General features: G+C 42.7%; 1 protein-coding gene across 1 annotated transcript in view; it reads left to right on the top strand.

Annotated features, from left to right (window-relative positions):
* The window catches only part of CPB2 (carboxypeptidase B2), a 64,604-nt gene that overhangs the window by 12,566 nt on the left and 37,992 nt on the right, over positions 1-14,046 (top strand). The window contains exons 2-3 of the mRNA XM_047756328.1: positions 10,596-10,671; positions 13,166-13,290. Coding sequence (XP_047612284.1) covers positions 10,596-10,671; positions 13,166-13,290 — 201 coding nt within the window. The remainder of the gene's footprint in view (positions 1-10,595; positions 10,672-13,165; positions 13,291-14,046) is intronic.

The raw sequence follows: 14,046 nt of genomic DNA on the forward strand, positions 1-14,046 counted from the left end.
ACTAGGAACCATGAGATTGCGGGTTCGATCCCTGCCCTCGCTCCATGGGTTAAGGATCCAGCATTGCCATGAGCTGTGGTGTAGGTCACAGATGCGGTTTGGATCTTGCATTGCTGTGGCTGTGGCATAGGCCGGCGGCTGCAGCTCTGATTGGACCCCTAGCCTGGGAACCTTCATATGCCACGGGAGTGGCCCTAGAAAAAGGCAAAAAGACAAAAAAAAATTATTCTGCCTACTGCAGTGAGTGTGACAGACCCAGATTATGAAGGGGGAGACTGCCACTCGAATCCTCGTCCCATGGTCAAGCATTCCATCTCTCCCAGGGCCCAGTGGCATGCTGGGAACTGTTTTTTGAAAGGTGCATAATTCTCCACTGCAGATGGTATGGCCCTGTTCTAGGTGTCTAAATTGTGATTATTTTGTTGAGACTTTTTTTTTTTTGTCTTTTTACAGCCGCACACACTGCATATGGAGGTTCCCAGGCTATGTGTTAAATTGGAGCTGCAGCTGCCAGCCTACCCCACAGCCACAGCCATAGCCACACCAGATCTAAGCCATGTCTGCAACCTACACCACAGCTCATGACAATGACGGATACTTAACCCACTGAGTAGGCCAGGGATTGAACCTGCATCCTCATGGATACTAGTTGGGTTCGTTAACCACTGAGCCACGATGGGAGCTCCTGCAGTCAGCTTCTTAACCCACTGAGTGAGGCCAGGGATCAAACCTGGATCCTCATGGATACCAGTCAGATTTGTTTCCACTGAGCCATGACAGGAACTCCTGTGTTGAGACATTTTAAAGCCTCCAGAAAACATCTTTTCCCAGTACAAAATGCTCCCAAACCCATACAGTCTGCCAAGCCATGTGGTCTGAGTGGCAGGGCTTTTTGTACCACCAGCTGAACAGTTTCTGCTCTGGGCCTCTCACAAGGATGGTATCTTTCAAGTCACCCACTATATTGGCTGAAGCATTATTTCCAAGTGAGGCATAGCCAGGACCCCCAGGACATAAGAGGTATTGTGTTCCCTTTGTCACGAGAGGTAAAAGATGCAATTATTTATCTTTTTAAAAAAAATTAATTGATGTACAATATTATTAGTTTAAGGTGGACAACATAGTGGTTCTTTTTTTTTTTAGGACCATACCTGCAGCATGTGGAAGTTCCCAGGCTAGGGGTCCAATCGGAGCTGCAGCCACTGGCCTGCACCAGAGCCATAGCAACACAGGAACCGAGCCGTGTCTGCAGCCTACACCACAGCTCACGGCAATGCCAGATCCTTAACCCACTGAGCGAGGCCAGGAAAAGAAGCTGGGTCCTCATGAATACTTGTCAGGTTTGTTGCCTCTGAGCCACGACGGGAACTCATGATTCAATGAAGTTATAGATTATACTCCACTTAAAGTTATTTTAAAATATTGGCTACATTCCCTGGGCTGTACAATATATCTTTGAGCTTATTTATTTTATACGTAGTAGTTTGTACCTCAGTCTTCTATCCGTATCTTGCCTCCGCTTCCCTGATGGGAACCACTAGTTTGTTCTCTAAATTGAGCCTGTTTCTATTTTGTTATATTCATTTGTGGGTTTTGTTGTTTGTTTTTTAGATTCCACATATAAGCAATAACTTACAGTATTCGTCTTTCCTGTCTGACTTGTTTTACTTAGCATAATACCCTCAAGGTCCATCTACAGTGTTGCAGAGGGCAAAATTTCATTTTTTTTTTCCCTTTTTGCCTTTTCTAGGTCCGCTCCCGCGGCATATGGAGGTTCCCAGGCTAGGGGTCGAATTGGAGCTGTAGCCACCAACCTACGCCAGAGCCACAGCAACATGGGATCCGAGCCACGTCTGCGACCTACAGCACAGCTCATGGCAACGCCAGATCCTCAACCCACTGAGCAAGGCCAGGGATCGAACCCGCAATCTCATGGTTCCTAGTTGGATTCGCTAACCATTGCACCACGACGGGAACTCCCATTCTTTTTTTTTTTTTTTTTTTATGGCTAAGTAATATTTTGCAGGGGATTTTCCAGCCCATCTCAGTCTACTAGACACTTAACATTTTCTTAATGGGGTGGGTCCCTGGCTCTTTGTAGTATTTATTTCCCACTTTGGGAGCACGTGTGTCTTTTAAAACTTTTTTTTTTTATTATAGTTGACTTATAATGTTCTATCAAAATTTCTGCTGCACAACAAAGTGACCCAACCATACATATATATGTGTGTGTGTGTGTGTGTGTACACATTCTTTTTCTCAGATTATCCTCCATCACATTCATGTGTCTTACCAAGACCTCCAGTGTTCTAGCCACTTCTTGCTCCTCTGATCCAAGAGTCACGTGATGTCCTATCGTGACTGCAACAGCCAGACAGGCTAGTTCCCTTTGGACCATATTATGACAGACCGTGGGAAAGTTATTATTATTATTATTATTATTTTGTCTGTCCCATGGCATACGGAGGTCCTGGGCCAGGGATCAGATCTGAGCTGCATCCATGAGCTAAGCTGGCTCCTTAACCAGCTGTGCTGGGCTGGGGATGGAAACCACGTCCCAGGGCTCCCAAGATGCTGCCCGTCCTGTTGTGCCACAGCGGGAGCTCCGGGAAAGTCAAGTTGAAGCAAGACTGTAAATATATTTAGTATCTGTCCTGAGGCAATGCAAACTGTTTCTGATGCTTTTTTCTGATAGGGATGGCCAGCCCAATAGCTGAATCCCACACACCGGAGGCTCTGCCCAGCCAATGCTACACTGAGCACAGCAGCTACAATGGGGACTCCTCCATGGTCAAGTTTGTCCACTGCCATCCGACAGGATCCATCTAGCTTTTGTGGGAGACAGACTTGTCAATTAAAGGTGAACTTGATAAGAGCCACCATTGCTGCATATTTAAGGATGATATTTTTATGAGTGGCCCTAAATCTGCCATTTCCCCCCAGAATGCATTTTTTTTTTTTTTGGTACCTTTTTTAAATTGGCTGGGGGGTGGACAGTTTCACTTTTCGTGTTTTTTTGCCAGATAGCTCTTACTTTACAGGCGAGGAACCATTGTGGGTGTTCTGCCGACAACCGAGTTGGTCCACTTCAGTTATACATTTGGGGAGTAGGAGAAAATCATGGGGAGACCCACGGCCCTGGGGCACCCAGTATGAGCTGAACTTAGACTAAGACTCTGGATCTTCCGGTTTCAGTGTCACCCTGCATCCCCCAGACCTCAGCCAGGCTGAGGGTTCGTCTTTCCCCAGTGGGCAGAGTTACCTGAGCAAATGGTCAGAGGTTCCTTTGGCAAAGGACTGAGGGAGTTGTGATCATGTACCCCGTCTATACTCCTGCAGGGTCTTTCTTTGTGGGGACCTGACTCCTCCTTCAGGCAAAGGATTCTAGACTAAGAACTGCATAGGTCTGGGCCTGGGGCAGTGGTGGAGGGTTTTGCCTGGGGAGGCTGTACTCAGCCATTCTCATCCAGCCCGGACTTGTTTTGATTGTAAAGATTGAGCAAATACCTTTATTGGCGGCTGACTCTCTTGCCCCTAAGAACTCGGTGTTCTCTTAACTCACTAGGGTTTTCCAAAGGCCATGTCCCTCTGGCTACCACTCTGACCTTGTGGCTCTTACAATCATTGTGTCCAGCCTGCTACTCCTGGTTAAGTACACCCACCTGGCTTTGGTTGCAAAGCTCTCCCATCACCCCCATTGCTGTTGGGAGCTCTGTTCTGTCATGTCATCTCCAACTATCAGCCCTCAGAATCGACTCCCACCTCCCCTCCTGGCCTCCAAAGCAGCATCTAGGGTTAAGTCATGATATGATCCAGCTGTGGAAGGGCCGAGTATGCTCACGAAGAAAAAGGACATGGAGTTCCTTTGTGGCTCAGTGGGTTAAGGATCCAGTGTTGCCACTGTTGTGGCTCTGGTTGTGGCTGGGGTCAGTCCCTAACCTGGGAACTTCCACATGCTGTGGGCACAGCCAAAGAACCCCAGACAAACAAAAGAACACAAAAACAAACAAATAGGACTTTATCCCTAAAGAAATACTCTTGCCTGTGATATAGGATTTGACCTTCTGGTTAGATCCTTGCAGGGTGGTGCTGACTGCTTCTAGGATGGTGCTTGGAAGCTTGGAGAAAGTAATGGCCTGCATTAAATGAACTAGAAATGTCAAAACGACTGTGGCCGATGGTAAAAGGCGGTGGGGTGGGGATCAAAAAAATTCCTAGGGCAAGGGGTTTTCTGTCTTGGCTCAGTGGTAATCAACCCAACTAGTAGTCATGAGGATGTGGGTTCAATCCCTGGCCATGCTCAGTGGGTTAAGGATCTGGCATTGCGATGGCTGTGGCCTAGGCCAGCAGCAACAGTTCCAATTCGACCCCTAGCCTGGGAACTTCCGTATGCTGTGGGTGTGGCCCTAAAAAGACTAAACTAACAGAAAATTCCTAGGGTGGAATGTGCTAGAATAAAAATACGACAAAGGGTAACTACGCCCCACTGATGGGCTCAGAGGACATTTGAGAACAATGAAAGAGTCACCAGTGTTGTGAGAAGATTGGTAGTTGCTTTTCACACAATAGCTTTCCAAAATAGTTTTTTTCCGATTAAATATGTGGAACAGCATAAAATCAGGGAAACAGCATAAAATCAGGGAAACACTGAAATTTCATCATCCTGAGAAAATTTTATTAACATTTTGGTGATTATTCTTTTCATGCATTTCTCTATGGATTTATAAATATCTGGGTGTAATATCACATTAGCCGAATATCATATCTTGTAGCAGAGGCATAGAGATTTTCTTTTGAAAACAAACTTACTTGTTTCCTGCCCTCACCAACCCAGTCCTTCAATTGCCATTTATTCTCCACCATCCAAATCATTGTTAACAATGGGCTGTTTAGTTATTCATGTTTTTCTCTTGCTTTTAACACATAATTTTCCTTTATCTAACTTGTTTTTCTACAAAAGTGGGATATTTCATAGATTTCTCCACTTGATTCTTTTCACTCTTAATGCGTCATGTAAATCTCCCCCAAGTTAACTATTTTAAATATAACTCATTCTTTGTAATGGCTACAGAACATTCTAGAATGTGGAGACACCATCAACATTCAATTCTATATTGATAAGTATTCATATGATTTCCAGTTATTGCTGCTATGAATAATCCTGTAATACTTATCCTTGAATATATATCCTTAAGCACTAGTTGAATAATTTATGCTTCAACTATACCAGGGAACTGACATAAGATTTCTAAATCTGTTGTTTCTGTGAATGCCTCTTTCTCTCTTTTGATAATCAAGTCTCCCCAGGTTTATTTCCAGAATGAAGAATCTTTTAATCATACTTTGCAAAATAAACTATCCTCTACCCTGTTGTCAAAATCATTCTTAAAAATCACAAGTCAGGAGTGCCCATCACGGCTAAGCAGAAACTAATCGGACTAGTATCCATGAGGATGCAGGTTTGATCCCTGGCCTCGCTCAGTGGTTTAAGGATCCTGCATTGGTGTGAGCTGTGGTGTAGGTTGCAGACACAACTCTGATCTGGCATTGCTGCGGCTGTGGCATAGGCCTGCAGCTACAGCTCTGATTCGACCCCTAACCTTCAGCCCTAAAAAGGCAAAAAAGAAAAAAAAAAAAGTCACGAGTCAAATTATGTCACTTTCCTAACAGTTCACTGCCTGCTATATAAAGATCAAATTTCCCAGCATGCATCAGAAAACTTCTCTCTGCGAGAACTTACACAAGGTTCAAGTTCATTTCTGTTTGGCTACCATTCTTTTCCTGCCCTGAACCATCTACATCCTACACTTGGCAAAAATAAACAGCTTGCCATTTCCCCAACACTGCCTCTTTGTCTTCTGCTCTTCTGCCTACATGCTGCTTACCCACCCAGTTTTCGTTCCTATGGTGCTTTTTTTAATGATGACAGCAGGAGTTATCATAACCTTTTGAGTTTCTAGAGCTCTTGGTACACGCCTTTATTTTTTTTATAAAAATGTATTTGAAGTATTTTTATATTTACAGGAAAGTTGACAAAGATATTACAGAGAGTTTCTGTGGACGCTGCACCCAGGTTCTCCTCATGTCAGCATCTTATGTTATCATGTCATATTTGTCAAAACTAAGAAACCAACATTGGTCCACTGCTGTTAACTAAATGGCAGGCTTTATTTAGATTTCACCAGTTTTTCAACTGTTCTCTTTCAAGACCCAAGCCAGGATACAATGTTTCATCACGTTGCTGATGTTTCATGTCTCTCGTGCCATTGTTTTATATACATTGACCAGTGTTTTAGTTGTTTTAGGCAGGAGGGTAAACTTGATCCCTGTTTTTCCATCTTAGTGGAAACAGAATCTAAGTTTCCTCTTAAATAGAGAAAAAGCAAAACATTTTCTCTCGATTTAAAAAGTGTTTATCCAGAGTTCCTGTCGTGGCTCAGTGGTTAACGAATCCAACTAGGAACCATGAGGTTGCGGGTTTGATCCCTGGCCTTGCTCAGTGGGTTAAGGATCCGGCGTTGCCGTGAGCTGTGGTGTGGGTTGCAGACATGGCTCAGATCTGGCATTGCTGTGGCTGTGGTGTAGGCTGGCGGCTGCAGCTCTGATTCGACCCCTAGCCTGGGAACCTTCATATGCTGCAGGTGCGGCCCTAGAAAAGACAAAAATAAATAAATAAAAAGTGTTTATCCTCACATTTTGGGGGAAATATTTGTCCAAAAATAAAACGAAAATGTCTTTAATTTGGAGTTCCCGTCGTGGCGCAGTGGTTAACGAATCCGACTAGGAACCATGAGGTTGCGGGTTTGGTCCCTGGCCTTGCTCAGTGGGTTAAGGATCCGGCGTTGCCGTGAGCTGTGGTGCAGGTTGCAGATGTGGCTCGGATCCCGCGTTGCTGTGGCTCTGGCGTAGGCCGGTGGCTACAGCTCCGATTTGACCCCTAGCCTGGGAACCTCCATATGCCGCGGGAGCGGCCCAAGAAATAGCAAAAAGACAAAAAAAAAAGTCTTTAATTTAAAAGTGGATTTGCCTCTGCCAAATGTCACCAAAAAAACTTCATTTAAATTTAAATAAAAATAGCCTTGTGCTGTTATCAGAGTTACTAGAAACCTGAGAATGCCATTATGGCTCATGGATTCCATGTATTTCTTTTCTTTCCTCTTTCTTTCTTTCTTTCTTTCTTTCTTTCTTTCTTTCTTTCTTTCTTTCTTTCTTTCTTTCTTTCTTTCTTTCTTCTTTTCTTTCTTTCTTCCTCCTTCCTTTCCTTCCTTCCTTCCTTCCTTCCTTCCTTCCTTCCTTCCTTCCTTTCTTTCCTTTCTTTTTTTTTGTCTTTTTGCCATTTCTTTGGCTGCTCCCGCAGCATATGGAGGTTCCCAGGCTAGGGGTCGAATCAGAGCTGTAGCCTCTGCAACCTATACCACGGCTCACAGCAACACAGGATCCTTAACCCACTGAGCAAGGCCAGGGATTGAACCCGCAACCTCATGGTTCCTAGTCAGATTCGTTAACCACCGAGCCACGACGGGAACTCCTGTATTTCTCTTCTTTTTAAAAAAATTTTGAATGTCCATCGACAGATGATTGGATTCTGAAGATGTAGTATATATACACAATGGAATACTACTCAGCCATAAAAAAGAATGACATAATGCCATTTGCAGCAACATGGATGGAACTAGAGAATCTCATACTGAGTGAAATGAGCCAGAAAGACAAAGACAAATACCATATGATATCACTCATAACTGGAATCGAATATCCAGCACAAATGAACATCTCCTCAGAAAAGAAAATCATGGACTTGGAGAAGAGACTTGTGGCTGCCTGATGGGAGGGGGAGGGGGAGGGAGTGGGAGGGATCGGGAGCTTGGGCTTATCAGACACAACTTAGAATAGATTTATAAGGAGATCCTGCTGAATAGCATTGAGAACTTAGTGTAGATACTCATGTTGCAACAGAAGAAAGGGTGGGGGAAAAATGTAATTGTAATGTATACATGTAAGGATAACCTGACCCCCTTGCTGTACAGTGGGAAAAAAAAAAAAAATTTTGTTAGAGTATCGTTGACTTAACAACGTTATGTTAGTTTCCTGTGTACAGCAAAGTGAATCGGTTCTACGTATACACAATACTTTCTTTTTCAGCTTCTTTTCCTATAGTCCCTCACCCTGCTGCTTCGGTTCTACCTTTATCCAAATCTCTATCACTTGCAAAAATGGATGAAGAGCTGCAAGTATGAACATTTACTATGAGATTCTTTCCTCTCTGATTAAGTGGTATGTGAAAATAAAGTAGGTCCATGTTGGTTCATATTAATCTATTACCTTGGGCTTTGCAAGAATCACTAAGCATTTTTCAACCTGGCAAGCTTTGCAAGGCAGAAAGAAATACAACAAAACAAAGGTGAGAAAACAAATTAAACCAAGTGTCAGCTAAAACAACAAAAAACCTCTATTAATGTAATTTGCCACATTAAGAGATTAAACCAGAAAAGCCTTAGGTTCTTCTAAAAACATATGAAAAAATCCACATCCATCTGTGATTAAAAATTCATATCAGTCAGTAGAAGGAAATTTCTTTAACCTGATAAAAGGCATCCACAAAACCCTACAAGCATTCTAAGTGAGATGTTAGAAAGTTTTCCTTAAAAATTATGAATCATGTATTTTATTTCTTCTTTTATTCAATGCTGTACTGAAGGTCCTAACCAATATAATAAACAAAGAAAGAAAAAAGAAAAGGAAAGAAAAGAAAAAGAAAGAAAGAAGGAAGGAAAGAAAGAAAGGTGTTCTCGTTGTGGCACAGTGGTTAACAAATCCAGCTAGGAACCAGGAGGTTGTGGGTTCAATCACTGGCCTCACTCAGTGGGTTAAGGATCCGGTGTTGCTGTGAGCTGTGGTGTATGTAGGTCGCAGATGTGGCTTGGATCTGGGGTTGCCGTGGATCTGGTGTAGGCCAGCGGCTACAGCTCCAATTAGACCCCTAGCCCGGGAGCCTCCACATGCCGTGGGCGTGGCCCTAGAAAAGACCAAAAAAGAAAAAAAAAAGACAAAAAAATAAGTAAAAGAAAGAAAGCCTCTGTAATTATTTAAGTGAAAAAAATAAATCTTACTATGTGCAGTTGTAATGATGGTTTACAAAAAAAAAAAAAAACAAAAAAAACCCCCAGAAAGTATCTACATGAAAATGATCAAAATTGCCAAGGTATCTGGATGGAAAATCAATACAAAAGTCCACTTTATTTCTATTAACTCAGCAATTAATAACTAAGAGATGAAATGTTAAAAAGTCATCATTTACAAAAGAAAAGCAAATTTGCTAGAATAAATATAATAAAAAGTAGGCAACACAAGTGTATCACAGAGGAGAAAATTCGAATGGCCAGTAACCAAATGGAAATAATTCTACTTCATTCATAAGCCTGAAAATTTAAATTAAAATCACAAGAATATTCCATTTTACAACCATTAGATTGAGAAAGTTAAAAGTCAGGCAGCACTGGAATTCTCTTATGGCACAGTGAATTAAGGATTTGGCATTGTCACTATAGAAGCTTGGGTTGCTGCTGTGGCATGGGTTCAATCCCTGGCCTGGGACCTTCCATGTGCCTTAGGTGCAGCAAAAAAAAAAAAAAAAAAAATCAGCATCAAGTCTTGAGGAGTTATAGGAAAACTTTTCCACCACCGGTGAAAATATAAATTGATATAAAAAATTTGAGGAATAATTTGACACTGTCCTGTAAAATGAAAATTGCATGTACTGTGTGAAATAGCAGTTCTGCTTGTAGACAAATCCTTGCACATAGAAACTATGATTAGATACTTTAACACAGATGATAATTGTAAAAATACAACATTGACTGAAAAAACACTATACCGAATACGTATGATATACCACTTTTATAACGTTAAGTCTAAATGTAATGATTAAGAACACACCCTTATGCATTAAATATTTAATTTTTAAAATTAAAACATATACACATGTCGGAAAAGTAAGCATTCTGCAAACCACCTCCATTTAGGAGGGCTTTTGATTTTGTAATTGCTTAGGAGTGGAGAGAATGACAGAGTTACTCTCTTTTTCATTTTTTGAGGTTACATTGACAGATGACATTAAGTTTCATGGGTACAACAGTTTATTTCTACTTCCGTATGGACAATGTGCTTACCACCAAAAATTTATTTTCCATCTGTCACCATACAGTTGACCCCCTACCCACTTAGCCCCCCCCCCCCCCCCCCCCCCCCCCCCCGCCCCGTAACCACTACTCTGCTCCTTATACCTAGATTGTCTGGTTCGTTTGGTTTGGTTTGTCTCTTTTATTTTATATTCTGCATATGATATGAGTGAAACCCCGTGATATTTGTTTGTCTCCATCTGACTTATTTCACTTAGCATTATATCCTCAAAATCTACCCGTGTGTCAAAAATGGCAAGATTTTCTTTTTAACACTTTACTTCGTCTGTGATAAGACCCTTTTTTCTTTCAATGTTTTGCTGCTTTTCATAATTACCTAGAAGCGCTTCCCAGTATGATTTATCTTATTTTCACTTTTTACTTAACATCAAAATCCTGTTTTATTTTTTTCCCCAGTGGCCAGGTTTTATCTGCTCTTCCTAGAACCTCTAGGCAAGTTCAAATTCTGCAGAATCTTACTACAACGTATGAGGTAATTTCTCCCTCATTTTTCTTCCTATTGCTTTTATTTTATACAAAGATGAAGTGCCATGGTCTCTCCTTTGTGTTGTGTGACTTAAAAACGACTGGTACGAAACCCTCTTCTCGAAACCTTCTCCTTTCCATAATTTTATGGTTCCCCAAACCAAACTTCATTTGTGCTATTGGCTTTTCAGTCAGTTGTGTAATAGTACCTTGGGATTGAAAGTGTGAATTTACAAAGATGCTACAATAAAAGAAGTCCAGTAGGACTTTGCTTAAAAAGCAATATTTCTTGTGGGTTCCTGTCAGGGCTCCGAGGTAGGATCCATGAGGACACGGGTTTGATCCCTGGCCTTGCTCAGTGGGTTAAGGATCTGGCGTTACCATGAGCTTGGTTTAGGTTGCAGACGCGGCTTGGATCCTGCATTGGTGTGGCTGTGGTGTAGGCTTGCTACTACAGCTACAATTCGACCCCTAGCCTGGAAACTTCTGTATGCCACAGGTGCAGCTCAAAAACAAACAAACAAAAACATAATTCTTAACCAAGGAAGAGGCAGAAGAAACAAAAAAGAAAATGTATTAAAATGGCCATGCCTGGGGCCCAATTCCCCAGAATGTAGAAAGCTGAAAAGAGTTATAAAATATCATGATAAAAAATTCATGGCTCCCTGGTTGTTGATTGAGGGTTCTCTGAGAAGCAGACATCAAAACCAGATTAACGGAAGTTCCCTTGTAGCGCAGCGAGTTAAGAATCCAGCATTGCTGCCACTGTAGCCGGGTTTGATTCCTGGCCTGGGAACTTCCACATGCCATGGATGCAGCCTAAAAAAAAGGGAAAGGCAGATAAAAGGTGTAAGAGCCCTGCCAGGGGGTTGCACCATCAAGCCGCTCCAATGCCTGTGCAGAATGGAGGGTTGCGCCTGGACCACTCCAGACTGCAGGGCAGTTCAGAGGAAGCTTTGGCTGGACCCTGGCAAGTCCTTAAGCTGACATTCCCTATCAGTGGAAACCCTTATCTGGCAGGAAGGGGCCTGCACTCTTTTGCCTGCCATCGTTTGCCTGCAGTGCTCCATCACTGGCGCCAGGTGGAGCCGCACAGCCTCAGCCTCCGGTGAATCAAGAGGGGCAGCAGTGGGAAAGGTCAGTCAACACAGCCTCTCCCACAGAGAGCTGATGGATGCGTTTGCACAGCCACCAGGCTGCGGACAGAGGAAACTCTGCCAGAGGAAGCATCAGAGATCCAGAATTTAGGTTGTGTTCTGCCTCTTTTTTTTTTTCTGTTGTTATTTTCCCAATACAATTTTTTTTCCCCACTGTACAGCATGGTGACCCAGTTACACATTCATGACTACATTCTATTTTCTCACATTATCATGCTCCATTATAAGTGACTAGACATAGTTCCCAGGGCTACACAGCAGGATCTCATTGCTAATCCACTCCAAAGGCAATAGTTTGCATCTATTGTTAATGTGAGATTTTAGACAACTGAGCTTTGAGCCCTAATTTCTTCATCTGAATAGTGAAAATAATAACCCCTGCCTCCTCTATGATGAAGTGTTGTGATAGTGATCCAAGGCCGTGAGCATGAAAGTGTTTTGGAAAAAATGCAGTAAAATAGGAAAAAAAAAAAGTTAAGTATTATGGGAAGGCATGACCCAAAGGCCATGATTAGATTAAGGAAAAGGAACACCAACATGGTAATTATATCACGGGTATGAATTTTTTTTTTTTTTTTTTGCTTTTTAGGGCCGGAACCTGCAGCATATGGAGGTTCCCAGGCTGGGAGTCGAACTGGAGCTACAGCTGCCAGGCTATGCCACAGCCACAGCAATGAGGGATCCGAGCTTCGTCTTTGACTTACACCACAGCTCATGGCAACGCCGGATCCTTAACCCACTGAGCGAGGCCAAGGATGGAACCCGCATCCTAATGGACACTAGTCAGATTCGTTTCTGCTGAGCCATGATGGGAACTCCCAGATACGGAATTTTTATTAAAGAAGAAAAACATTTTTCTTTCTAGACAAACTTTCATTTCTTTTTAAACATTTGACATACACATCCAGTTTTTGTGTTTGCTTTGCCACACCTGTAGCATGTGGAAGTTCTTGGGCCAAAGATTGAACCCGAGGCACAGCTGTAACCAGAGCCACAGCAGAGACAATGATGGATCCCTAACCCACTGAGCACCAGGGAACTCCCATCCACATTCAGTTTTACAGCGGGTCCATAAAAATATTCATTCATTCATTCCTTCATAATCTCACCAAATATTTAGAGGACCTAGTATGTGCCAGACCCTCTTTAGCAGCAGAGGTTACAGAGAATAAAACAACCTCCCTGTAAAATAAATGCTTATACTTCCTCATGTGTAATGGGGACCAGTGGCCAGGAATTGTCTCCCCCTCGCCCTTACAGACATACTTTTATGGCTTTAGACATAGATGAGAATGATGTGAATAGTCATTTTTATTTTATCAATTTTTCCCCTTGAAACCGCAGATTGTGCTCTGGCAGCCAGTAACAGCTGATGTAATTGAGAAGAAAAAAGAAGTCCATTTTTTTGTGAATGCATCTGATGTAAGCGCTGTGAAAACTCATTTAAATGAGAGCGGAATTCCATCCAGGTAGGCATGATTCCTGAGTAGAAGCCTTCAGAAGAAGCCCCTATGATGCTTCTTAGAAAAATACATACATTAAACCTGGCCATGTGGACGTCCCTGGAATGGACGGGTGATAAAGCCCAAGTGGCAGCTCTGTGAGCGTGGCCAAGTGGTTTCCTCTCCCGGCCTCAGTCCCTTCTCTGAAAAGCACTGTTAGACTCCGTCATCTGTGGACACGCTATGGTTCCTCCCAATGCCTTCCTTCGTATGATTTCTCTGCTCTGTGCCAGGGCTCAGGGAGCAAACTGGTCTTTCACTTTAGCGGGCTTTGGGGATCTCTCTTGAAAAAGCAGCTGCTAAAGGGGATTTTGCTCCTTCTTCCTTTTGGAATCTCTTGTCTGCATCTCCTTTCTGCATCCATTACCCAAGTGCCAGGGTCCCACGTGCCCTTGTACTTCCGGAGGCCGTGCTCAATTCCGTGTATCAGTGGGCAGCCTTTGGATACCACACTATGATGATTATTTTTTTACTTTGTTGTTTGGGGGGGTTTGGTTTTTAATTAAAGTATAGTTGGTTTGCAATTTGTGCCAACTTCTGCTGTATAGCAGAGTGACTCTGTTATACATACATACATATATATATATATATATATTTTTTGTCTTTCTAGGGCTGAACCCACAGCATATGGAAGTTCCCAGGTGAGAGTTAGCATCAGAGCTAGAGCTGCCACCCTACGCCACAGCCACAGCAGCCAGATCCGAGCCACATCTGCTACCTATA

The sequence above is a fragment of the Phacochoerus africanus genome, chromosome 13 (genome assembly GCF_016906955.1).
Source record: "Phacochoerus africanus isolate WHEZ1 chromosome 13, ROS_Pafr_v1, whole genome shotgun sequence".
Lineage (NCBI taxonomy): Eukaryota > Metazoa > Chordata > Mammalia > Artiodactyla > Suidae > Phacochoerus > Phacochoerus africanus.